The 26,357-nt window shown below is 40.1% G+C and overlaps 1 protein-coding gene across 1 annotated transcript; it reads left to right on the forward strand.

The window, feature by feature from the left end:
• Positions 1 to 1,756: 1,756 nt before the first annotated feature.
• LOC126368162 (piwi-like protein Siwi) lies at positions 1,757 to 26,305 on the forward strand. The gene is made up of 19 exons (XM_050012048.1): positions 1,757 to 1,896; positions 3,271 to 3,569; positions 4,313 to 4,459; positions 4,804 to 4,963; positions 6,028 to 6,139; positions 11,005 to 11,130; positions 11,632 to 11,733; positions 12,721 to 12,814; positions 14,418 to 14,545; positions 16,259 to 16,519; positions 18,672 to 18,814; positions 19,657 to 19,802; positions 20,247 to 20,358; positions 20,834 to 20,963; positions 21,867 to 22,104; positions 22,696 to 22,772; positions 23,241 to 23,410; positions 24,519 to 24,618; positions 25,528 to 26,305. The coding sequence occupies exons 2-19, from the start codon at positions 3,275 to 3,277 to the stop codon at positions 25,690 to 25,692; spliced, it is 2,706 nt and encodes a 901-aa protein (XP_049868005.1). The 5' UTR covers positions 1,757 to 1,896; positions 3,271 to 3,274; the 3' UTR covers positions 25,693 to 26,305.
• The last annotated feature ends 52 nt before the right edge of the window (positions 26,306 to 26,357 follow it).

Here is a 26,357-nt window from a genome sequence, read left to right on the forward strand (position 1 = left end):
ATATGTGGACTAGATGGACCGTCCTCGACCTCCTCGGCCATAACACCTTGCGAAATGACATAGATTCAAAAATGATAAATTGACCTTTAACAAGTTTGTCCATGATAATTACGTTGAATAAGTGGTTCTGAATCTGTCACCGCAACGTACGGTTCTTCTTAGGTATCTTTCTATCAGGGTACAAATAGGTATCGTTTTAACTAATTTACTTGTGGTTCTACCCACCCAGGTATGGATACTAGGTCGTTATTTCTGTATTTAATTAATCATTCAATTTGTAATGTATATTTTTTTTTATCTTGGACTAACATGAAATATTTAGCCGATAATAATGTCGATAAAGACATGGAACGGCACTAGTGGTTCTGATACAAAAACATATACTATAGGTACGTTTCTATAACAAACCCGCTACACGAGTACAAAAGACGTTACGACGATAGTATATTTATCTCTTTTTAACTTATGACGGCTCAAATGAGTGCGAAAGACAAAACCTATGTTTTTCTTTCTTCTTAAATATGCTCCGTCTATTCTATACAAGGTCTTTGGGCTAATAAAATCAGAATACAAGATAGAACAATTTGAAAGAAAAAGCAACCAGTGTACTTACTATAAAAAAATAATATAAGGGAACATTCCCGCTTTGGGAACATTCCCGGGAGCAGCACATCATAATTTTCTCAGAACAATAACATAATTTTCTTTGTTTTTTTGTTTGTTTTGGTTTTCCCCGACGGGTAAGGCAAAGGGAACTATGCCCATACAGCCATGTCTGACGTATTTTTTTCTTGATGATTAATGAAATGATGAAAGGTGATGATGATGAAACCTAAGCCCCCACCCTCGGAGTAGACTCCTACTCCGAACCCCAAACGAATTAACTCAAAAGTCCGCATAAACTTTTGAGTTATGAAGCGGCTTCCTGACACGAAGCGAAAATAGGCAGATACACTTTGTTCATTGAATACTCCAATATAATTACACTCGCGAATGTCTTCCGACCAACTTAATGCGATCATTAACCACAAAACACCACTTCGTATTAATTATTTAGATTATTATTTAGATTATTGATATAACTGTCCCGTTCCCGTTTCCCGCCAAAAAGCCAATTTTCTTTGTTCGTCGGCGCGTGTTTTTGTTTTTAAAATGTAAACAGCGTTCATCTTTAAATAATAAAAAACATTGAAAAAACGTTTATTGTCAATGTACTCAGGCTTTTTGGCGGGAGGCGGGAACGGGACAGTTGCTTTCTTCATTGAATAATCTAAATAATTAATACGAAGTGGTGTTTTGTGGTTAATGATCGCATTAAGTTAGTCGGAAGACATTCGCGAGTGTTATTATATTGGAGTATTCAATAAACAAAGTGTATCTGCCTATTTTCGCTTCGTGTCAGGAAGCCGCTTCATAACTCAAAAGTTTATGCGGACTTTTGAGTTAATTCGTTTGGGGTTCGGAGTAGGAGTCTACTCCGAGGGTGGGGGCTTAGGTTTCATCATCATCACCTTTCATCATTTCATTAATCATCAAGAAAAAAAATACGTCAGACATGGCTGTATGGGCATAGTTCCCTTTGCCTTACCCTTCGGGGAAAACCAAACCAAAAAAAAAATGTCAATGTACTCAAACCACCACAAAAAAAAACCGGACCGGGCAAATGCAATTCGGCCAAGATTCGGATTTTCTTTGTTTTGGCAACACGGAGCGGAAACGATTTCCATTCGTTCGATTCCTGCGTTCATTCGGTCGGTCGGTCTTTTGCATGCGTCTGCCTGCCATTTTTAATTTCGTTGCGGCCCGGCTTGTTTGTTGTCGTCTGTCACCGTTGTAGATTTTGTAAATTGTTTTTCTATCTTTATTTGACTACTAAAACGGTGCTAGATAAGTTTGGTAAGTTTATTGTTTTGTAAATTAGTTAAATGATATGTTGACTTTATTCACAATGTGTGTGTTATTCAAATATTTTTTGTAAGCATTCTGATGACATTGTATATTGTGAAAGTTTGTTTGCACATCACAATTTCAAGTTTAAAATGTTGCACCTTTCTTTGCGCTTGAGTTAGTCCATAAAGTGCCACAAGTATTTTTTTAGACACATGGCATCCGCCATTACCTGTTACCTGCAAATCCTGGAAATATTGCTGAGCTATGTAATCGTTTACAATAAATAAATATACGTCTCACGTTACAGTTCTCAAGGTTTTTAAGCGTCAGGGTTATCTTCCATGCAATGGAAGTGGTAAAGTAGTATTATAAAACTTTGTGTAAAACTTTCAGGGCAGGGAAATATAAAACTACCTTCTCAGCTTTGCTAAGCTCGTGATATTCTGAAGCGTCATTTTACACCCCTTGACCTTCATCAACCATACACATTAAGTTGAATAATATAATAATAGTCACCATTTACCAAAATCCGAGTAGGTTATATAGGTACCTACAGTGTTTGTTTGAAAACATGTTTATAAGCATGTATTTCAGTAATCTAAAACAATGTTTTGATAATCATAACTTACATCATGAAACATCAATATTATAGCAGAATACCTCTACATCTAGACATGCGGGAGCGTGTCAAGACAAGTTCAGCAAGTAACAGAACTGGCGAGCAGCATTGTGTGTAATATTACACAAGCCATTTGGAGCCACTTTTGACCCCCTCGTAATTCAAAAACTATCTCACATGTCAAATTTGTCTCATTTATATTACGTTAAGACTGAGAATAAGTTTACTTGTTACATGTATCTGGTCTGTAGATGGTTGCGCTGGTGTCAATAAAAAGTGCAGGTGCTGTAAAAAGTCTAGGTAGATTTCACTTCTAGAGTGCGCCAATTTGTTCATATTTCTCATTTTGTTTTGTACCTATTGTTATTTGTTCACTTATCATGGTATGCACATATTCAACTTTTCCAATAACTATTAGTAATCAGAAGTCCTATATCTCAGTAGGTGACCTTCGCATTACCATTACTATTTATAGCTTAGTTTAGAAATTATTACAAAAGTACACATTCTAAAATGTTGGGTTAGGTTAGGGATGATTATAAACCTACTTCATATAAAGAATGAACTGACCCAGCCTCATAAAACTATTGAGGTGAGTTGACTGTAAAAAGTATAAACTCACTCGCAGATATTAAGTGTGGCAACTTGCCACTTAACCAAAAAAAAATATTTCTTTAACTTAATCAAAGTTGAAAGAAAAACATCTTTAAATCGATAGACACCGACATCGTATACCTACATAACATAAATTTGCCGTTCAGTGTAATGGCGGATCGTGGAAGGGGAAGAGCGCGCAGCCGTGCAGGTCGCGGCGGCGAAGTTCCGGGAGCGGCGCCGCGCCGGCCGGGGGAGGCGGCGCAGGCAGGGCCTTCAGCGGCAGCTGCGCCGCGGCCGCAGCCGCCGTCGGCGTGGGGCCCGCCAGCCGTGGCGCCGCCCGTGCGTGCTGGCGTACCCGCGCCCGCGGCACAGGCCGGTCGCGCCTCGCACCGCACCACACCCTCCACGCACGACCACCCAGGAGACGTCAACGTGCAGCAACGCATGCAACAGCTAGATATCGGTAAATGTAACAGACACATATTACACACATTAAAGATGAACGCGCGCACCTAGACGTACCGCTGAAGCCGCACGCGCCGAAATTATGCGGCACAGATAGGTGCGCAATGTTACCTCCAATGTGTCCACCTTACTGGTCGATTTTCATTGCGACTTGTCTATAATAATAATAAAATCTAATAGGCAATGCACACTTGCATGGATACTATTTTCTTGACATCCAATACGGAATGAATTACTCATTTAATGATATAAGATAACACCTCACTGCAGGATTCACGTAGGGTCTAAATAAAGTTGTGTATGAGCAACATTTATATCATTTACAAATGGTTTCAGTTTCCTAGGTAAATGGCTGCAAGGACTAACCTATGAACAGACAGGAACATCTTCCACTGGTATAGATGTGCGCACTATACAAACAAGCACGCAGGCTTGCACACACTCACATACACTCACACATACACACATACAAATTCATTTCATTTCCGTCATTATGATTTATTCTAAACTATAATTTTGGACACATAGTACTAGCTGCAGTCGTAACTCTTGAATTAGTTATTGATGCTTATAGCACATTAATTTTCCTATTTTAAGCATGAGCAGCACGTTAATTTCCCTGTAATCTAGCTGTACTGTTGTAGTGTTAAGTTTATTATATCCATTTTGTTTGTGTACAATACATAAATAAATATAATTAAGAATACCTGTCAGATATTAAACTATCGTTGTTACCCACAGGGCAACCTCCGCAAGGCGCAGGCGCGGCGGGAGGCGACGCCAGCAGTGTGGTGGTAGGCCGCGGGTCGCGCCGCGGCGGCGGACGCGTCCTGCCTGAACAGATGACCGTGTTGCGCACGCGCCCAGACACCATCCAGTCCAAAAAAGGTAACACTTAATTTCTTACTTTGCGGCGACAGTGCTGTCGCCTGGGCAGACTCTCACAGGCTACAGGACCGGGCTGCTTCATCCATCACTCAGTGGGAAAATAGGTGGCATATTTACCTAATGTTACCACAAAAATATGTTTGCTGTAGCTAACACTTAAGAGACAATTTGATGTTTATCCGAAACAATCAAATACAAAAAAAGAACAAAGTCTCATAATAATGTTCACTTTTGTTATCTTTGAGAGTACAATAAAAAATAGAATACTTAAAATAATTACACTTCGTTTTTTGAATTTAGATGAATTTGAGACTACAAAATTTTAATGTTCATACACTTTTCAGGTGAAGCCGGCACACCGCTAGATTTAATAGCAAACTACTTCCATGTGGAGACTACTCCGCAATGGTGTCTTTATCAGTACCATGTGGATATATCTCCCGAGGAGGACAGCACTGGCGTCCGCAAAGCTTTGCTGCGTGTCCACGCGAAGACTCTTGGAGGGTAAGCATACAACTTCACATCACATTCATGAACGGATGACGAATTGTAGTACAAAAATTTGGTTTATACCTATATATATTTCTTCATATACATATAACTCCCGGCAAACTTCTTGAGCATCGAGTGTCGTAGTGGGGGAAAGTTCGCGCACGTACACTTCCGTGCAAAAAAATGAACTTTTGATTATTTTCTTAACTCATTAAAAAAACAAATATTATTTATATTATTTAATTATGTAAATAAAACTAAACGTATATTATTATAGTTTATTAAAACTTATATTATATTTAATAAAAAACTAATCGTCAGGTAAGTATAATATTCCTTCCATGAGGTTGATGAGCTGGTGCTAGGTTTTGGATCTGTAGACATAGACCTCGTGCTAGTAACTAATTCTTAAACTTAAACAAATGAGCAATAACAAAAAAAACTAACAAAAGAGCAATAACAAAAACGTGACAGTTTCACTGCACGCAAGTACTGTATTCGGGAGTCAAAGGGACGAAGACAAGAGTGCGCGGGGGAAGTATCGACTGATCTACCAATAGCCGGTCGATGCGGGACTCACCCGCCCCCGCGCCCCGTACCGTACCACCATAGAGATCTAAAATTCGGTTGTGCGCAATCAAGGTCGATGCTCAAGAAGTTTGCCGGGACCTATACATAAGATCATGTCTATTTCCTGTTGGGGTATGCAGAGACCACAGAATTCCACTTACTACGGTCCTGGCCAACCCCTTTCGCTTCTTCCACTATAAAAGACTTCATGCATGCTCGTTGGTTTATAGTCAGAGGTTCAGACGACGCCAACAAACTACGGTTGTAGTTTTGCGATAGTTTTAAAGTGTATATGTATGTAATTTTGTTTATAAATAAATAATAAAGAAAAAGTACTCTTGTCCTGGCTTTTCTTTAAAACATCCTGAATCTGATCGCGGTATGTTCGCCTGGGCCTTCCTCCTCCCACTCCTGTATTATAATCTTTTTCCTAGTCTACTTTAATTCATTCTCCCGAACCGTCGAAGCATCCATTCTCAATAATAATAATAATATAAATGTTTCAGGTATCTATTTGACGGAATGGTGCTGTACACAGTAAAAAGACTGCATCCCGATCCTCTTGAACTTTATTCCGATCGTAAGACTGACGGCGAGCGAATGCGCATAATGATCAAGGTAATCATTTACGATAAAATCATCGCCTTTTTCATAATCGCCTTTTTTATAAATAGTATGTAACTAGAGTGAATAAGCATTTGGTAACAGCTGGCTCGGCACGACTATCTATTGCCGCGCGGCGCGGAATTTATCCGAGGGCTTGGACCGATAGGAGCAAAGAACGCTATCCGTGCGTAAACCATGTATATTTAAATGGTGTTAGTAACTAAAAAAAAATATATACGGTCTGTTGTGATTTGGATGGCGTGAATAAAAGATATAATTATAATATTATTCGGTGTATAATTAAATAAAGAAATAGAACAGAAAAAATGTACAACGGCTTGGTAACACAAAAAGAAGGGAAGGACAACAGCGCCACAAGTGACGAAACATAGGAACTAAAAAGCGATTGCGTTCCATTTCAACACCCACCCCTGGAACGCAAGCCCATTTTCGTAACACAATACAAATGTTTATCTGCACTAGTACCTTTAGTAAGAGAATCAGCTATCATCTTATCACCACTAATGTAACAAAACTTTATCTTTAAATTATTTACATGATCCTTCAGAAAATGGTAACGAATGTCTATATGCTTAGATCTAGGTAGGTAACAGTCACTAGTAGACAGTCATGGCACTCTGATTGTCACTGAAGATCACAAGGGGGTTCTGGTTGCTCTGCTGCTGAAGTTCGCCGTGCAGTTGCTGCAGCCACAACGCCTCTTGTGCTGCGGAGGACATGGCCATGTATTCGGCCTCGGCCGTGGACAGCGCCACAGTCTGCTGCTTGTGCGAGCGCCAGGATATAGCTCCACCCTGTAACATAAAAGTATAACCCGTGCACGATTTACGGTCACGGACGTCGCTCGCCCAATCTGCGTCACAGTATCCTGTTATATCTTCATTACCATCTTTGGTGTAAATTAGCTTCATATCTTTTGTGCCCTGAAGATATCTAAAAATCCTTTTAATTGCATTCCAATGCACAGATTTAGGCTCTCTATTAAAGCGGCTTAATGTATTGACAGCAAAAGATATGTCTGGTCGTGTACCTTGCGCCAAGTAGAGTAGGCTGCCGATAGCTTGCTGGTAAGGGCAGTCTAGTACTTCTTCCTCTTTGTCTTCATTAAACTTTAAGCCAACTTCAATGGGAGTCTTCACAGGTTTGCATTCTGACATTCTAAATCTGACTAATATTTCTTTAATATATTTTTCTTGATCAATCATTACTTTATCTCCTTCTCTTGTTATGTTGGTATAAACCAACACACTGACTTGCCTTTCCCAGGTCTTTCATTTCAAAGTGTTGTTTCAATTCTTCTTTCAACCAATCTTTGGTAGCCTTGTCTGATGTAAACATAATCAAATCATCAACATATACCGCAATGAAAGTCTTCTTCTCTTTATCGTAATAGACACAGGGGTCAGTTTTTGACTGTTGCATTCCTAATTTATGCAAAACATCATTCAGCTTGATATTCCATAGTCGGCTCGCTTGTTTCAGTCCATATATCGATTTGCGTAAAAGACATACCTGAGATCCTTGTTTATATTCATCTGGCTGTAGCATATAAATGTCTCTATCAATCTCGCCTTGAAGGAACGCTGACACAGCATCCATCTGGTCAATCTGGAGACCATATTTAGCTGCTAGAGCAAACAGGTAACGTATGGTAGTGTATCTTACGACAGGTGAGTATATCTCTTCAAAGTCTGTGCCCTTGATCTGCGCGTAGCCTTTAATAACAAGCCTAGCCTTATAACGAACAGTATTGCCATTCTGGTCTGTTTTCGTCTTAAATACCCACTTGCATGGTAGTGCCTTCTTCCCAGTAGGGAGCTCTGTTAAACTCCAAGTCTCATTCTTAATCAAGGAGTTGTATTCTGCATCCATCGCGCTCTTCCAGTGCGCGGCTTGCGGGGATGACAGAGCCTCCTCTACTGTCTGTGGGTCAGTTAAGTCAGCGGACAAACATAAATAACAATTTCCAGAGTCATCACATTGCCTACAATGCGGTTGGTGTCTCTTATCACGCGGTCTCAGTTGATAAGGGTGACGGTAAGTCTCTTCAAGGTCATCAGTGTCAGTTTCATATTCACTTGAACCTGAAGCTGTGGCTAATTCTTCAGAGTGACTTGGTGCTTGCTCCCTGGTACAGGTGGTATCGGGCTCCTGGTGAGCTGGTGCTGGACTGACGCTGACAGCTGGTGCTGGACTTACGCCGACTGCTGGTGCTGACTGTCTCTCTTCAACTGGTAAGTGTACTGGAACATTATTTTTACATGACATTGGTATACTGATGTCTTTATTTCCTTCAATAAAAGAAACATCCCTGCTCTTTACAACTTTATGCGTTTTCATATCCATTAATCGGTAACCCTTTGTAATTTCGCAGTAGCCAACAAGTATCATTTTTGCAGATTTTTTATCCCATTTTTGGCGTTTTTCCTTAGGCACATACACCATACCAACAGAGCCAAATATTCTCATGTGAGACAAATTAGGTTTCTTACCTGACCACATCTCATAGGGCGTTTTACCTTGCAAAGCTTTAGTGGGGGAGCGATTCACAATATATGCAGCAGTTGACAGTGCTTCAGCCCACATGCGTTTGTCCAAGCCTGCGTAAAACAACATGCATCTTGCTCGCTCTACTAGGGTCCTGTTCATTCTCTCTGCCATGCCATTGTGCTGAGGGGTGTATGGGGTAGAAGTCTGATGAACAATTCCATGATTAGACAAGAATTTCTCAAAATTGCTGTTACAATATTCTTTGCCATTGTCAGTTCGAATGATTTTAATTTTATGTTCATGTTTATTCTCCACTTTCATTTTAAAATCTTTAAAAATCTCTGTCACATTCAATTTATCTTTCATAAAGTATACATGAACTTTACGAGTGAAGTCATCTATGAAAGTGATAAAATACTTCATACCTCCATATGATACATTCTCCATTGGGCCGCATAAATCGGAATGTATTAGTTCTAACGGCTTCGTCGCTCTGGAACCAACATTTTTAAACGGCAACCTTGCCTGTTTACCTTCTAGACAATGGATACAGCTGGTGACATCACTTTTCTCCGGAGTCAGAGTCACACCCTCGGCACAGGCAGGTAGCTTCTTTACATCTGAAACATTTAAATGGGCCATACGGAGATGCCAAAGGTAAGTATCATCATAATTTACATCATTTACTGACAGGTGAGCTCTTTCATTATTATCTGTGTCCATGATGTACAGATTATTGTGCAGTTTCGCAGAGCACAGGAACTTCCCATGGGCATCATGTATTTCACACCTCTGGTCACCAAATGTGACTTTGTGTCCACTTTTAACTATCGTGCTGACTGAAAGGAGATTGACAGCTAAACCAGGTACGTACAAAACATTTTTTACCTGAATTTTGTGGTCTCGGTTTAGATGTATATCGACACATCCAACTCCCTTTACAGCTAGTGGCTCCTTATTAGCCACTGTAATTTTTTTCACTGATGGCTCGGTGATATTGTACATCCAATCACTCCTGCACGACATGTGCATGGATGCACCTGAATCAATGTACCATTTGTTAGTTGCTTCTCCGGTAGTGGCTGAAAACGCTGCAACAAAACTAGAACTTTCTCCTTTATCATGTTCCTTGTTCTGTTGTTTCTTTGGGTTTCTACAAAACTTAGCAAAGTGGCCAAACTTGTTGCAGTTATAGCATCTGGGTCCCTTTGGCTTTGATGACTGTGGCTTGTTCTTTGTATTCTTAGAGTTTGTATACAATGCAGTGCTCTTATTTGTGACTTCTTGTATTAGTTTAGTCTTCACCAAGTCTGCGCTGATTGTAGTACCGGAACTCTCGAGCCCCATTATCATAGGCTTGTATTCATCAGGGAGACCAGCCAACATCAGGGTGCCAAGCCATTCGTCATTGACATCAAACTTTATGTTACGAAGTTTATGAGCGGTCGTCATTATTTTGCTAATGTAATCTTCTACGCTGTGACTTGACTCTAATGTGGTGTTGATTAAGTCCTTAAGGAGGCCCACCCTTCTTGTCAAACCATTATCATCAAATGCTTTTTGTAGATTGTCCCACACTTCTTTTGCCGTTGTGCAATCTTGTACGTGAACGTAGTTCTGTGGGTCCAGTAGTAAAACCATTTTAGCCTTCGCTTTCACGTCCTGCGTCGGGTCAACTGGTTTGCCGGCACTCGGTTCCACACATTGCCATAAGTTTTCATGCTCCAGATATGTTTTCATACTGAACTTCCATGTCGCGAAGTTTTCACGCCCGGTCAATTTCTCCAGGTTAAACATATTTGAGCTCATCTTTCTGCTAGTATTGCTCACTAGTTTTACAATATGTACTCGGCGTCCACGCACTAACCTCACTTTTGGTTTAAAATTTTCTGTCGAACTATTTTCGGTTTATTCACGCTTTCGGATCCAGACAGACACAACCACGCTCTGCTACCATGTTGTGATTTGGATGGCGTGAATAAAAGATATAATTATAATATTATTCGGTGTATAATTAAATAAAGAAATAGAACAGAAAAAATGTACAACGGCTTGGTAACACAAAAAGAAGGGAAGGACAACAGCGCCACAAGTGACGAAACATAGGAACTAAAAAGCGATTGCGTTCCATTTCAACACGGTCGAATTGAGAACCTCCTCCTTTTTTTAGTCTGTAAAAAATTAACTATGTTAAAAATTCAAAGTGTTACCTAATGAATAAAGGTATTTTTGAGATTGACTCCACAGTGGTGCTAAACTGCAAGTTGGTGGAGGTATTTTACGAATAACAGCCGGGGCCAAAACTTAACGAGCTCCGACATAACGAAGTAGACCGGTATTATAACTTCCTGATTATTACTTGGCAGTTGACCTGTGCTGTAAGCCCTGGAGACTACCACTACATCCAGGTGTTCAACATCATCATCAGGAAATGTTTCAACCTTCTGCAGCTGCAACTCGTTGGAAGGGACTTCTTCGATCCACAATCTAAGGTAAACATTGTTTTTACGGGGGCACACCCCGGACACTTCATACAAAGAACCTCGTTTTACACAGACACCGCACATTGACGTTATCGTACACGCGCATCTGTGTGTGTGACGTCTGAAGCCACACAATTCAAGTGTATACAATCACAGAAAAAAAATATATTTATTTAGGTACACACACATACAGCAATACATATAAACTTTTACAGACAGCATTATAAAAAGAATAATTTGTTATATTATCTACCCAATTACAGTCGTATGGTCACGAGCATCAGTATGCATACACTTTGATACCATGTCACATGATGTTTTCTGACAAATTGTACTGTAAGTCTCACTAAATGTCAAATATGTTAGCGCGACAGAGTCCTAAAGTGGTTACTTCATATTGCTCATACGCAGCATTTACCGTAAATGAAATCAACAAACTATATAAATAATAAACTATATGTTTTTTATATGTTTAAACTTTAATTAACATCCGAAATATTTTGGTTACAGGTTGACATTCCAGAATACAAGCTTCAGATTTGGTCAGGGTTCAAGACCACAATTAACCAGTATGAAGACCGATTGCTGATGGTAACTGAAATTACTCACAAGGTTAGTATTTTATAATGCCATTATATTTTCTAAGCGAACGGTGCGACTGCACCGAGCCCCGAGATAGAGTGGGGGCGCCAAAATCAACCAAGACTGGTCCACTCTGGCCGCAAGCTAACTTCATCGGGTTAGGTAAAACACACCTAAAACTCATACCGAGTGGCCGTAAAGTAATCGAAATATTTTGTATTTTAATGGGCTGAGGGTGGGCACGTTAATGTCTCGCACCGCCTAAATATTTTGCTAGGACCGTCACTTTTTATTGACTTATAAGGTTGGTTATAAAGCCGCCAAGGGCCACCAAAATGGCTCATATAATGCTCACCATGGTTGATGAGGTTGATGATTGGTCTCACAACCCGCACGAGAAAAGAAGACTACTTGTGCGTACAAGCAGGAACAACGTAATCTAGCAATAAATGTATATACGTACATGCATAGCTGCCCGCGGCATCTGTAACTCGGGCCTGACTCATGTAGCTTATTATTATTAAGTTCCTGTGGTTGAGCGTTGTCCCGAATTCGAATCCCGATGGGGACAAATGATCCCTAGTTTGGCTAAGACATACAAGCTGATCACCTGATTGTCCAAAAAGTAAGATTGGAGTGCACGTTAAGCCGTTGATCTCGGCTACTACTCACTGATGTAAGAACGTAGTCGTTACATGAGTCATGTTAGGAGTCTTTGGCGGCTCAATAATGACGCTGACACCAGGGTTGACTGATGAACTTTGTATTCCACCTCATAACCCTCACTATAGAAGATTATTATGCTGTCGTCTTTCAATCTTGTTATAAATACTAGGTTAAGCTTTCTGTTACTGACATACGGACTAGATTCCGGAATAAAACATTTGAATTTGAAATTTATTTTATATAAGCCTCTTATGGACGCTAGTTACCAAAGAGATAACAATAAAATAGTCATAACAACAAGCAGACCTGCCTTACAATACGCGCTGTTAACTATACTCGTACATTTTGCAGGTGTTGAGAATGGACACGGTCCTACAGATGCTTCAAGAGTACACTGCCACCAAAGGGGGGAACTTCAGAAGGATATTCACAGAGGATGTTGTTGGTGAGTACAATGCATAGTTGTGAACCATATACCTGGCGCCTATAGACACCCTAATCGCATCCAATAGCTCACAGTTTATTGTGCATAAAAAACCGTAAATGGTAAGTCTTACAAATACCTGTACTCTTAACTATAAGTCAATTGTTACTGTATTTGTCTTTTTGTGGATTCTAATAATAAACTTTACTTTACAAATACCTATTTGTTATTCTTACGTGGCTGCTGGTGACTATAATATTCACAGGTCATCTGTAAGACAACCTCTCTCTCCTTGGCATTTATATTTCCATCTGATGGTGGGGTCGGCCTTCTTCGTACTTCTCTTCCACTTCGCTCTATCGGACGTGTCGTTCTCGGAGATATTGCACATGCACAGGTCCTGTTTGACCACATCCGCCCATCTTGTTTTTGGTCGACCTCTTTGTCTAAGCCCTGGTATATTTAGATTGGCTGTAACATTACCCCACATAATCGGGAGGTCTTTTTACGTGCCCAAACCAACGGAGCCTGCTCTCTTGTAGCTTTTCGGAGATGTCGCGTACGCCGAGACTGCCGCGCACGTAATCGTTACGGATTTGGTTATAGCTTAATTGTATGAATGTAAATTCTGACCACTTAACAAATGTTATGCTTAAGTTGCTGTGCCCCAGCGGGGCGTCACAATGTACCTACCATATCTTGTTTACCACCTATGTAAAACTGTGACTTGCAATAAATGATTATGATTTTGTCGAGCCTCGTCACTCCGCACATCCACCAAAGCATTTTCAATTCAGTGACTTGTATAGTCTGGACTTGACGCTGCGTTAGTGCCCACGTTTCACTACCAAACGTTAAGACTGGCCTGATCATGCTCTTGTACACCTTTGAGCTTATCTTTGAGTCATCTGTAAGACAACCCTTTATAGTTAATGTCCAGTAATAAACGTCATTTGTCATTCTAATTAAACGACATTTTTAACCCGTTTGGGATACTCCATACAAAAATCTCTTTCTTACCATGTGCCATCTTACCGCATAAGTGCGGTCCGGTTCATTACAGAAGCGACTGCCTGTCTGACCTTCCAACCCGCGAAGGGAAAACCAGCTACATACAGATTAGGTCACATACTTCTTTCCTCACGATGTTTTCCTTCACCGATGAGCGCGTGATAATTATTTATGATCCAAACATGAATTCGAAATCAAATTCGACAATCATTGGTTTAGGCCTGCGCTGGATTCGAACCTGGGACCTTAAAGTGAGAGGCAAGCGTTGTACCAACTGCGCTACCACGGCTCCACTATTATTATCACGGCTCGGCTATATTATTACTACCACGGACAGAAAATCCTAAAATTGCTCGAACTAATAAATTGTATCGAAGCAAATAGAATTCTATAGTCTCTGCTTACCCCGGTGGGAAATAGGCGTGAGTTTATGGATGTATGTGTCTAATAAATTGTGACTCTAATGAATTCGAAAACAAATTCGACAATCTTTGGTTTAGGCCTGTGCTGGATTCGAACCTGCGGCCTCGAAAGTGAGAGGCAAGCTTTCTAGCAACTGGGCTTCTTCACGGCTTTGATATGTAACGTTGTATATAAACTTTATTATTTCCAGGTACAATTGTGATGACGGACTACAACAAACGCACGTACCGCGTTGACGACGTCCACTGGCAGGCGTCGCCGCTCTCAACCTTCAAGATGAAGGACGAAAACGTCACCTACATGGATTATTACGCGAAGGTACCACACATTCAAATTAAAAAAAAACTTTATTCAGTAGGTAACATAATTACACCTTGAATCGCAAATTTTTACATAACGAACGTCTCATCCGCCTAAAACTACTGCAGCTTCTCACAACCTGTATAGCCGGGGAAAAGAAGCTGCAAGAAAAACCTCGGCACAGGGCCCTAGAGGTTCTTTAAAAAAAAACAAAATGGCCTGATGATTCAGACCATGGTTCGCTTTTTAAAAATATCATAAAATGTACTGAAGTCGTGTTTTAAAACGCAATGAGGGACTTTCCAGGATACGTTAAAAAAAAAATGATGTTGCCTTCATTCAACTTTCTAATTTACTTAGAAATTTCTAACTTAGATAACAGCCATATGCATCTTTTATCTTTGTTTTTGGGTATAAATGATGACACTTGTTATTACACCCAGGCACAACACATCTCCCACCCATTAATATTAGTGTTGCCGAAAAATCGATGGTTTTACTATCGATAGTAAACAGCCAAAATCATCTACCCAACCGATAGGCCTATCGATAGTATCGATACTATCGATTAATTATCGATACTATCGTTTTTTGGTAAACTATCGATAGTTCGATCGAAAACTATCGATAGGGCACTATCGAGCGGCAACACTAATTAATATTCCGATCAAAATTAAGAGAAGCAATATAGGTAGCAATATAATTCTATTCTTTCATTATCTAATTCAAATATCAAGCAACAATTAATTTGATATATGCTTCTGCTATTACATTATATTATTAAATAATTATGTGCCTGATTAATGAGAAAACAGGTATTTATCACGTTAAAGCTGTACAACGCCATCTATATTGTTTTTGGTGAAAGTAGCCTGGAAAGTCCCTCATTGTGTTTTAAAACACGACTTCAGTACATTTTATGATATGTTTAAAAAGCGAATCATGGTCTGAATTAGTGTTGCCGAAAAATCGATAGTTTTACTATCGATAGTAAACAGCCAAAATCATCTACCCTACCGATAGGCCTATCGATAGTATCGGTACTATCGTTTTTTGGTAAACTATCGATAGTTCGATCGAAAACTATCGATAGGGCACTATCGAGCGGCAACACTAGTCTGAATCATCAGGCCATGATTTTAGGTTGATATTAAGTGCAATTTCCAGTTGGAAAATTCTTAAGTTTTTGTTCATTTTTAAATTATTTTCAGTTCCATACTTTTGCGACGGAAAATTCCACTTGATATAAACTCAGAATCATGTCTGAATTATCCCTCAAAGTTTTCGTTACGATGTCACTAACACCCTGTACATTAGATGGAGCCTTCTGTGGCTTGTAGTAATTTAATTTTGCTGTTGAAATGAATAAATAAATCTATAATTGGCCCCGATTCCTGCAGACCCCTCCTAATTTTTTTTTTAAGTTATACCCGTCATTTTCTTATCCACGGAAAAGGAAAGGGGGATGGGTGTCGCCCTCACCAAATTTCTTTTTTGTCAGGATCAAATAGTATTTTGCTCCTAAAAAATTCAGTACAAACTTATGTACGTAAATATCAATTATCTCTTAATATTTTTTATTTTTAACCCAATCATACAAAAAAAATTCAGGCAGAAGTTTTTTTTTTTTTAATTTCTGTAAAATTTACCTGATTGCACATAATAGATTTTAAATTAGCAACGACGATATGACGTTTCTCGTGCTTAATGATATACAATTTGTTTGTCTAGAAATACAACATCCGCATCCACGACACGAACCAACCGCTGTTGGTGTACCGCGCGAAGGCGCGCGAGATCAGGTCTGGTATGCCGGAGCTGGTGTACCTCATCCCGGAGCTGTGCCGCCAGACGGGCCTCTCAGACGACATGCGCAAGAACTTCCAGCTGATGAAGTCGATGGGCATGCACACCAAGATTGGCCCTGACACTCGTATACAGAAGCTACTCGCCTTCAACCGTCGCTTCACGCAGACCAAGGAGGTCGTCGAGGTGCGTGGTTTTGTTATAAGGGTCGTTCTTCTTTTTTATCGACAATAAAAAGACATTTTCTCGATTTATCGGATTTAACATCTTTAAAATTATAAAGGCAATAAATATTTGAAAACATCATATAAAGATGTGTCTGTAGAGGACTATTTAGTGGTTCTCTTTATCTTGGTAACATACATTTCTTTGCAGGCGCATTCCAAAAAATATTGTGACAGAGTGGCCCTTTTCATCGGAGACAGCATTTCAATTTACCACTCTGTCACATAATTTTGTGAAAAACGATCAAGCTACGTTAATAACTAATTGAGGAACCGATTAGTATTTTGCTTGTATTTTGAGTATAATAAGATAACTATATTTTTGGACAATCAAAACATGAAATAAAATTCTAAAACATAACTTATCAGAAGCAGAACGAAGGACAGATCATTGTCGATAAAAAAGAAGAACAACCCATAAACAATTTTGTTACATCATTCTGTCACCAGCATCGTCCTTCTGCCCTTATTTATTTATTATACCTTTTACATTCACGACATTACAGCGCGAAGCGCTAATGCGCCGTGAAAGTTAAATAGAAGCACACGCAGGTGCCATTAATAGAGCATTACAAAACAGAAATCACAAAAAACAATACTTAAACTAAAATTAAATCACCTTTCACTCATCATTCATAGCCTCGCAGACCTCGGACACTCACGACACACACTCGTCCATTTATTCATAAACAGATCACACTCTGGTGCTGAGTCCAAGAGTGCATTGAGCATGTGCTGTGCGCGCAGGAGCGGCGAGTGTATGCGAGAGACAGTGCGTGCCGGCGGCACGGCCAGCAGCGGCCATTTTTTAGCCTTACTTGGGTTGTCCCCAACCATATCCATCCACATTCATACTCATAACTTTCCTCGTTACATGTATTTTATCCCTCCTAATGAGGAGGATGATGATGTAATGACATCCCCATACCATGCTAACCTGCTGCTCATGTTCATTACATCCAGCTTAGGAATTCGTATCAACAGTTGCTGCAAGTCTTCTGATTGTGGCATTGTCCACCCCATTTATGCTTTTATAATCCGGGGAGGCTTTTGCTCAGCAGTGAGATCATACAGGCTAATAATAATAATAATCCGTGCTAATCTACTGCGGTGGTGCACCTCTTAAGTGGGTACGTATCAGCCATCTCGGGTTAATTCACACAAGTTACATATTTGCCGCCGCAAACGTTTTAAGATCTTACAATGAAAACTGTTAATGGGATATAAAGAGGTGGTAAGGAGTGAGTATTTATACTAAACACCCCTGTCTGTCTACCCCCTTCGGGGATACATGAGTTGCTGTGTTATATAAAATATATCCAAATAGTTTTAGCTGAGCATTATTTTTGTATCCAATAAATATCCCAAACATGTTGCATGAATATCTACAAGAAAGTATTAATTTTCTTTCCTCTATCGTGTGGGTTATAAGCTTATCGACACTTGGTGTCCGGGTTATTATTGAGCCGCCAAAGGCCTCCTGACATTACTCGTGTAACGACTACGTACTTACATCAATAAGTAGTAAGATAAAGATAACTATACTATTACGCAAAGAACAGAAAGTACCGAAAATAGGAAAAATATAAAAAATAGTAGGAGCTCAGTGGAGCAGCGGTTAACGCGCTCGGTCTGCGATTGTTGAAGTAAAGCAACTTTCACAGAGGCCGGTCATAGGATGGGTGACCACAAACAAAAAGTTTTCATCTCGAGCTCCTCCGTGCTTCGGAAGGCGCGTTAAGCCGTTGGTCCCGGCTGCATTAGCAGTCGTTAATAACCATCAATCCGCACTGGGCCCGCGTGATGGTTTAAGGCTCGATCTCCCTATCCATCCATAGGGAAGGCCCGTGCCCCAGCAGTGGGGACGTTAATGGGCTGATGATGAAAAAATAGTAGTAATGGAAGTAGTAGTTTGAAATAGACTACTGTGGCCGCCATCCCACTCGCGTCAGACGGAGTACTGCGGGGCGGAAGGCCACCACTGCCCTATTTTTCCATAAAAAAGTAGCACGGAAAATGCTACACCTACAAAAGCGTGGCTCTTCAATTAGTGATGATGATAAAAAATAGTAACCGGGACCAACGACTTAACGTGCCTTTATTTTAATTTATAGGAGATGGGATCGTGGAACCTGAAGCTCTCGAAAGACCTGGTGAGGTTCAAAGGTCGTCTGCTGCCACCAGAAACCATCGGGCAGGGCAACGGCATCAAATATCCCGCCGGAGACACGTTTGACGGCTGGACGCGCGACATGAGGTAATTTATAAAGAAAAATACAGTCACAGTTTTTCTAAAAAAGTGTCAAATCCGTGATGATCAATGTCGGAGTGTCACAACATATTGCTGAGCTGACGTCCCTTTTTAGAAATAAGGTTTAATTACTACGTTCACTCCTACTGTGTACCAATACCTACTTATATCTAAAATAAATGATTTCTATTCTATGTAAAGACGTATACATTAAGTTATGTAGATAGAACAAGTTTCCTTCGAATTAAAATGTTATGGCTGTTCAAATAAAGTGCAATATCGATTGTACGTTTCGTTACACGCCGTCGCTTGTGACAATATGCATTATTTGTTAGACGAGGTCAATGTACAAAATAGTTAAAAAAGATATTTGCTTTATAGTATAGCGTGGTATGTAGAACAACTGTCAAGAGTAGTTAATTTTCTCGGTGTGTCTCTTTCGCACTAGGCTGTTTCGCATGTTTCTGTCCTGCTGTCATACACGCCATGCTAGAGTGCACGAAATGGAGCCACCTAGTAATATTTGCTAGCGACTCAATTTTAAACATGAACTTTAAACTGTTTCACAAGCATAACTGAAAATCTGGAGATAAGATTTTCGTGATTTTTATAAGTTAAAACTGTAACAGCTGAGCGTATAACCTGACACTACATTGCACTCTGATGTTATTCCATGTTTTCGTAAATTCGAACACAATACACGTGCAATTATAAAGGCTTTGATAAAAAACTTATGGTAGCAACGCGACGCGAAACATTCGAATCGCGAACGCTTCTCTTCTTACGTCTTTGTTGTCTGTCTTGCTGCTAATATGTTGGAAGCATGATTATCAACTTCTCTGTCTCAGGTCGAAGCCCCTGCTGACAATCGCGAAGGTGGCGTCTTGGGTGATGATCACGCCGGAGCGCCATCGTCGCGACGCGGAGTCTTTCGTCTCGCTCATCATGAAGACTGGCAGTGGTGTCGGCTTCAACTTGCCCAGGCCTGAAATAGGTTACAAACTGTATTTTTATATTTAAACTTCATTTAAATTTAGTTTGCCAGTCCCAAAACTAGCCCTATCTCTATCTTGTACTTATCGTAAAAAAAGGATAGCGCTACTTTTCAGTTTAACAAACTAAACTATAAAAAATAAGTTGTATTCGCCAGAATCAGCATCATTATTATGCAAAGAATCTTTATATTAGTCAAACATTACATATTTATGTGCTCGCCTCTAATTCAGAACTGCCTGCATGTCGTAAAAACAGACAGATGAATTGTTTCCTCTCTAATATTTCCTCTCATATGGTTCAGTATTCAAAAGTGACTGAAAGATATGCTTTTGTTACTTTTGGAGATTGCGAGCGTTAACTTCAGTATCGTAAAGAGAAACGCAGTTATCGGTTTTTTTATTCTCTTATTTTTGTGTTTAAATTGTATTTTTTTCATTTGCAGTCCCTTTGCAGCGCGACGGACAAATGGATTATGCAAACGCTTGCGAAAACACAATCGCACGCAAAAATCCAACTTTCATCCTGTGCGTGTTGGCCAAGCAACTACCAGACAGGTATGTATACAAAAACATACGTTAAAAACTAAAACTATACGGAAAAATCGCACACTGTAAAGATATATGTAGCAAGAAAAAAATCTCCGAAATTCTTACCTACAAACAAAAAAATATACATGTACGCACATCCTTATGGTTGTCTGGAAGAAATCGCTTTAAGCGATAAGGCCGCCATTTGCCATGTACTTAGTTAAGAGACTTTTTGTAATTATTTCTTTTTATTTTGGTGCAATAAAGTGTATTTGTATTGTATTGTTACTTAGTGACTAAATATCAATAGCGTATCGATACTATTGGTTTTCTTTCAACTATCGATAGGCCTCATAGGCAACAATAGTATGCAGCTTAGTGCAAAAGAGACAGGGGATATGTTTTTTTCGCACTCTAGTGTAGGTATACAGTCTACTTCTCGTAATCATACTATATTGAGCGGAGCATCAAGGCATGTTGTAAGTTGTGACTAATTAATCAGGTACGAAGCCATCAAGAAGAAGTGCACGGTAGACAGGGCAGTGCCGACCCAGGTGGTGGTGGCGCGTAACATGACCAGCAAGTCTGCCATGTCTATCGCTACCAAGATCGCCATCCAAATCAACTGCAAGGTAAACAAGCATTTTACGTTCATATTAGTCTTGTTGCGACGATGATCATCCATAATATTGATCAATATACTATAGGAAATTGGTGCTAATAACTGGAAAGGGACGGGTAATCGACAGGCATAAAATTTATGGAACGCACGTCAATTTTATGCAGTAAATTGAAACCTCGAAACTTTACATTGGCTAATAATCCGACCGAAATAAGTCGACAGCACACGACAAACGGGATGCATACAGCGAGATGCCTATTTGATTTCGCCCTGGTTTTTTAATTAAGATGTTCATTTCAATTCGATAGGGTTATTGGGTAACCAACCGCAGCAAAATTGAGATTTTATTACTGATGTTATAGCGTTTACACCAAGCACGGTTTTGGGTCTTTTTAGTTGGATACATGTCCTCCGTGTGAATTTTTAATATAAGTAAATTAATATGTTGCGAGTGCTGGAATAGAAACATTTCCAACTTAGCTAGATTCTGTCCTGTGTCAAATTTAAAACGCCGTCCGCGTCGCTGCCGCTTAATGAGTTATTGGCTTGATTTATATCTTGATTTCAGCTAGGACGGCTTCGACTTCAAACACAGACTTCGAAACACATAATACCGGGTTCTTACCCCGTTAATCAGGGATATGAGAATCCCGATATTTCAACACTGTTGCAAGTGCCATGATCACGGGAGTGGAGTAGGTAGATCCATCCATAATTTTAATTCGGAAGTCTCATATCCTTAATTAACTCTCGATATGAACTCTCGATTAACGCGGTAAAAACCCGGTATTATGTGTTTTAATTATGATAATATAACTGTGCAAACCTCAAGCTAACTTATAATAACCAATCTTGTTGGGAAATATTATCTATTATTTTATTAGCTTAATGACTGTTTTATGTTGTTATTCAGCTCGGCGGTGCTCCCTGGAGCGTAGAAGTGCCGATGGCAGCGCTAATGGTGATCGGTTACGACGTGTGCCACGACACGCGGGCCAAGGACAAGAGCTATGGCGCGTTCGTCGCTACCCTCGACAAGCAAATGTCGCAGTACTACTCTACCGTCAACGCCCACACGTCGGGTGAAGAGCTCAGTGCACACATGGGCATCAACATCGCGTCTGCCGTCCGCAAATTCCGCGAGAGGAACGGTTAGTAACTCGTTTCTGGGGGAGTTAAAAAGGCCACATTGAAACGTCATTACTAATTCAAGAGCCACGCTCTTGTCGATGTAGCATTCCTCTCCATGGTACTTTCAGGGAAAAATAGGGCAGTGGTTTCCCTCCTGTCGTTTGCCCCGCAGTACTCTGCTGCGAGTGGGATGGCGCCCAGAGTAGTCTATTTCAAATTCTTACTAGGACTCCTGTCCTCCGCCTCTGAAAAGATCATATATTGACATTGCGCACTTACTTATTCTTAATTCATCTGAATTGCTTTGATATAGCTTTTATAGATACCCTGATCAAAAGCTTCCCCTTGGTTCTTCAACTCTTCTCTCCGAATTTTACGGGTCTACCCCGATGATTCTGTAACAGTTATGAGAGACCCTGTTAGTAACGATAACGCCATATAACGTTTGCGTAGCCATATAGAGCTCACAACTACTCCAGAGTTCCCGCGGTGTCGAATGGAAAAGCGGCAATTTAACTCGTTGTAAATAACCGTCCTTCGCCGCAGTCGGGTTATAAACATCCAGTCCTTTTATATATTTCTCTTTTGCATCATTATTTATTATTCTACAGGTGTGCTGCCTAGTCGCATCTTCATCTATCGCGATGGTGTCGGCGAAGGTCAAATTCCGTACGTGCATAGCCATGAGGTGAGTACAATACAATAATTGAAAACAAGAAAAATCTGCTCCACTAAATTACTTACGCTAATATATACAGTTTTCTGTGCTTTAATTAGCCTTATATCAAGAAGTATCTAAACTAACGCACAACAAAATAATGTAATACTTTTTATAACGTTTAATTGATTCTCACGTGCTCAGTGGTGAAGGAAAACATCTTTAGGAAACCCACATTCCCGAGAAATGCTTTTTTGGTGGTATGTGACCTAACCTGTATTGGGCTGGTTTTCCCTTCGCGGCCACAGATAGGCAGTCGTTTCTGTAAAAACCAAACCTGTCAAATCTTCAGGTTAGGTAAGCGGACCCTGTGACAAACGGGATAATAGGGAGATGATGATGATTTTTTTATATAACGATGTTTTGACTGTCGTGTGTTATTTCATGCATAACGTTCATTTCTCAGTATGTCTGATATTGTTACATCTATGCAATCAGGTGGCGGAAATAAAGAAAAAATTGGAGGAGATATACGCAGGCGCTCCGGTGAGGATGGCGTTCATAATCGTGTCAAAACGCATCAACACGCGCATCTTCGTGGACCGCGGCCGCGGCGACAACCCGCGCCCCGGGACCGTCATCGACGACGTGGTCACGCTGCCGGAGAGGTACTAGCACTCACTTGTATCGTGCGAGTTATGAGGTGGATTACCAACCTGATCAACCTTGGTGTCGGGGTTGATAACAACCAAACGTAACATACATTATAACATTTAGTTCAGATTTTACTCCGTGGTAGCCCAGTTGGTAGAACGCTTGCCTCTCACTTTGAGGTCGCCCCGCAACCTAAGGGAAAAGATCCGCTTGCGCACTATGGTTTCAAAACTTTCCATGCGTGCCTCAGGAAACATGCCTTATGCGCTGCAAAAGCGCGGCAGCCCCAACACTACCCTGATCGTGTTGTTATTGAGCCGCCAAAGGCTCATTAGTTATTACAAATTACTAAATTTTTATTGCACTTGCATTTTTTTTTTCAATCATATCTGACATGACATAAAACCATAAGCAAACAATATACATACATACATACATAAACTCACGCCTATTTCCCACCGGGGTAAGCAGAGACTATAGAATGCCATTTGCTTCGATCCTGACACACTTCTCTTGCTTCCTCCACATTCATCAATCGCTTCATACACGCACGCCGGTTCAGAGTAGATCGTATTGAACCTTTTCTAAGGACATCTCCAATTTGATCATCGTAAGTCCTTCTCGGTCTTCCTCTGCCAGCCCTACCATCAACTTTCGCTTTATATACCGCTTTTGCAATTCTATTATCCTTCATCCGCTCAACGTGTCCAAACCAACCTAACATTCCCTTCTCAATCCTAGTCACTATATCGTCTTTTACACCACATCTCTGCAAACAATAAACAATATATATATTAGATATACCACAGGTCTCAAATCAAATATACTTTATTGCACAGAACTAACCCCCCCCCTAAAATCCCCCTATAAATAAACAACCCCCGCCCGCCCCTATAAATCTTGGAATTAGCTACTATTGGTCTCTTGTTACTGAGGTCTGCAGCATCTAGTCGACGTGACTCTTGCAGGTTTCGCCGTCATCGAACAATACTCATGTACTGAACCATAATCGCTCGGCTTCTATCACTACTAATTAAACCAAACAAGTGGGAACGCATCTTTACACTTATTATTTGAAATCGATGTATTCAGAGTCCAATCTCATATTAAATTCTCTTTCAGATACGACTTTTACTTAGTGTCTCAGTGTGTTCGCGAGGGGACTATTGCTCCGACCAGCTACAATGTGATAGAAGATACTACCGCATTCGTGCCCGATAAAGTAAGTGTTTCCAAGTCCAAAAGATTATACAAATAAAGACGCTCGTCTTAACTATTAGACTTAATTAGAGCATATTTTGGTTTGCTTTACTTTAGAGATAAACATATTACAATATCTCGCCATCTTCCTGATTTATCTTTTGACGTATCGTTTAACCTCGTAAAGCAGTGGTTTCCAGACACAATAGTAAAACAATGGAGTTTGGATTTTAAAAGAACTGTTGGCGTTACGACTTTAGGGAGGTTCTTGGTACCGGTATAAAAAAAATACAACATAAACAGCCTATACACGTCCCACTGCTGGGCACAGGCCCAAGGTATAAAGGTTAAAAAAAGTGTATGCGATGGAATCAACACCAACGTCATTCACCTCCAAAGTTCGATTTAAAATCAAATGTTGGATAACGCTTGTTATTGTCAAATTGGGAATACGTCGAAAAAAATGCGTAGGATTCCATAGCTAAAAACAATGAGGCAAAAAAAAAATCATCTCGAGCTCCTCCGTGCTTCGGAAGGCACGTTAAGCCGTTGGTCCCGGCTGCATTAGCAGTCGGTAATAACCACCAATCCGCACTGGGCCCGCGTGGTGGTTTAAGGCCCGATCTCCATATCCATCCATAGGGAAGGCCCGTGCCCCAGCAGTGGGGACGTTAATGGGCTGGTGATGATGATTTGTATCAGATATGCTTCACTTTATTTTAATAATGGGTGAAAGATGTGTTGTGCCTGGTCATTATTTATACACAAAAACAAAGATAAAAGATGCATATGTCTGTTATCCATGAAATTAGAAGGTTAAACGAAGGCAAATTTGTACAGCGCTGTCTGTTTTTTTTTTTTGGGGAACGCAGTCTGGAAAGTCCCTCAGAAACTTATAGAATAGCACCCCTAACGTTGTGTGTTGTTGCAGGTCCAAAGGCTCACGTACAAGCTGACGCATATGTATTTCAACAACTCGAGCCAGGTCCGCGTGCCCTCGGTGTGCCAGTACGCACACAAACTCGCCTTCCTCGCCGCGAACAGTCTACACAGCCAGCCGCACTACTCACTCAACGAGACACTTTATTTCCTGTAGATTCCTACAACTTGCATTTTTGTTTTCATATATTTTTTTACATTTTTATAACTCGTATAAATACCTCATTGTTCGTATTTGAATTAGATATAAGTTTGACGCAAATGGCATTATTAGGTTAAGGTAAAACGTACCACCGCCATTACGTTAAGTTACATGGAGCTGCTAGTCTACGAGTGGAACCTTGTGACAGACGGAATCTCCAGGCTAATGTTAAACTAAGGACAAGCTGCCATATACTTGGGAAGTATCACGCGAGACAAATCTGTCGTTATATACTATATCATTAGTAAGTGATTATTGTGATATTTCGATTAAAATCCTAGATATGCCATCAGGTTTAATCATGAGAACCTCCAGCCTTTTCAAATTTCATTATTCATTAAACTTGTTGGCGTGTTTAGGTGGTCTAGTCTGAAAGAGTAGATCACCTATTTGTTATGCTTAAGACATTTAAGTGTTTTGATTATTAGTGTAAGTTTTCTAAAAAATACGACTGTCGCATTTAAATTCCTTTTTTATTTGAACTTTAATTGTTAATACTTAAGAAAAATTTAAGTGTTATGATGACAAATTAGGATAAGTTTTCTTAAAAATATAACTTTTCGTTTAATTTTTATTTTTTTTATTTTACTTTTTTAATTTTAGTTTCTTGTCCCTTTTAA

The sequence above is a fragment of the Pectinophora gossypiella genome, chromosome 7 (genome assembly GCF_024362695.1).
Source record: "Pectinophora gossypiella chromosome 7, ilPecGoss1.1, whole genome shotgun sequence".
NCBI lineage: Eukaryota > Metazoa > Arthropoda > Insecta > Lepidoptera > Gelechiidae > Pectinophora > Pectinophora gossypiella.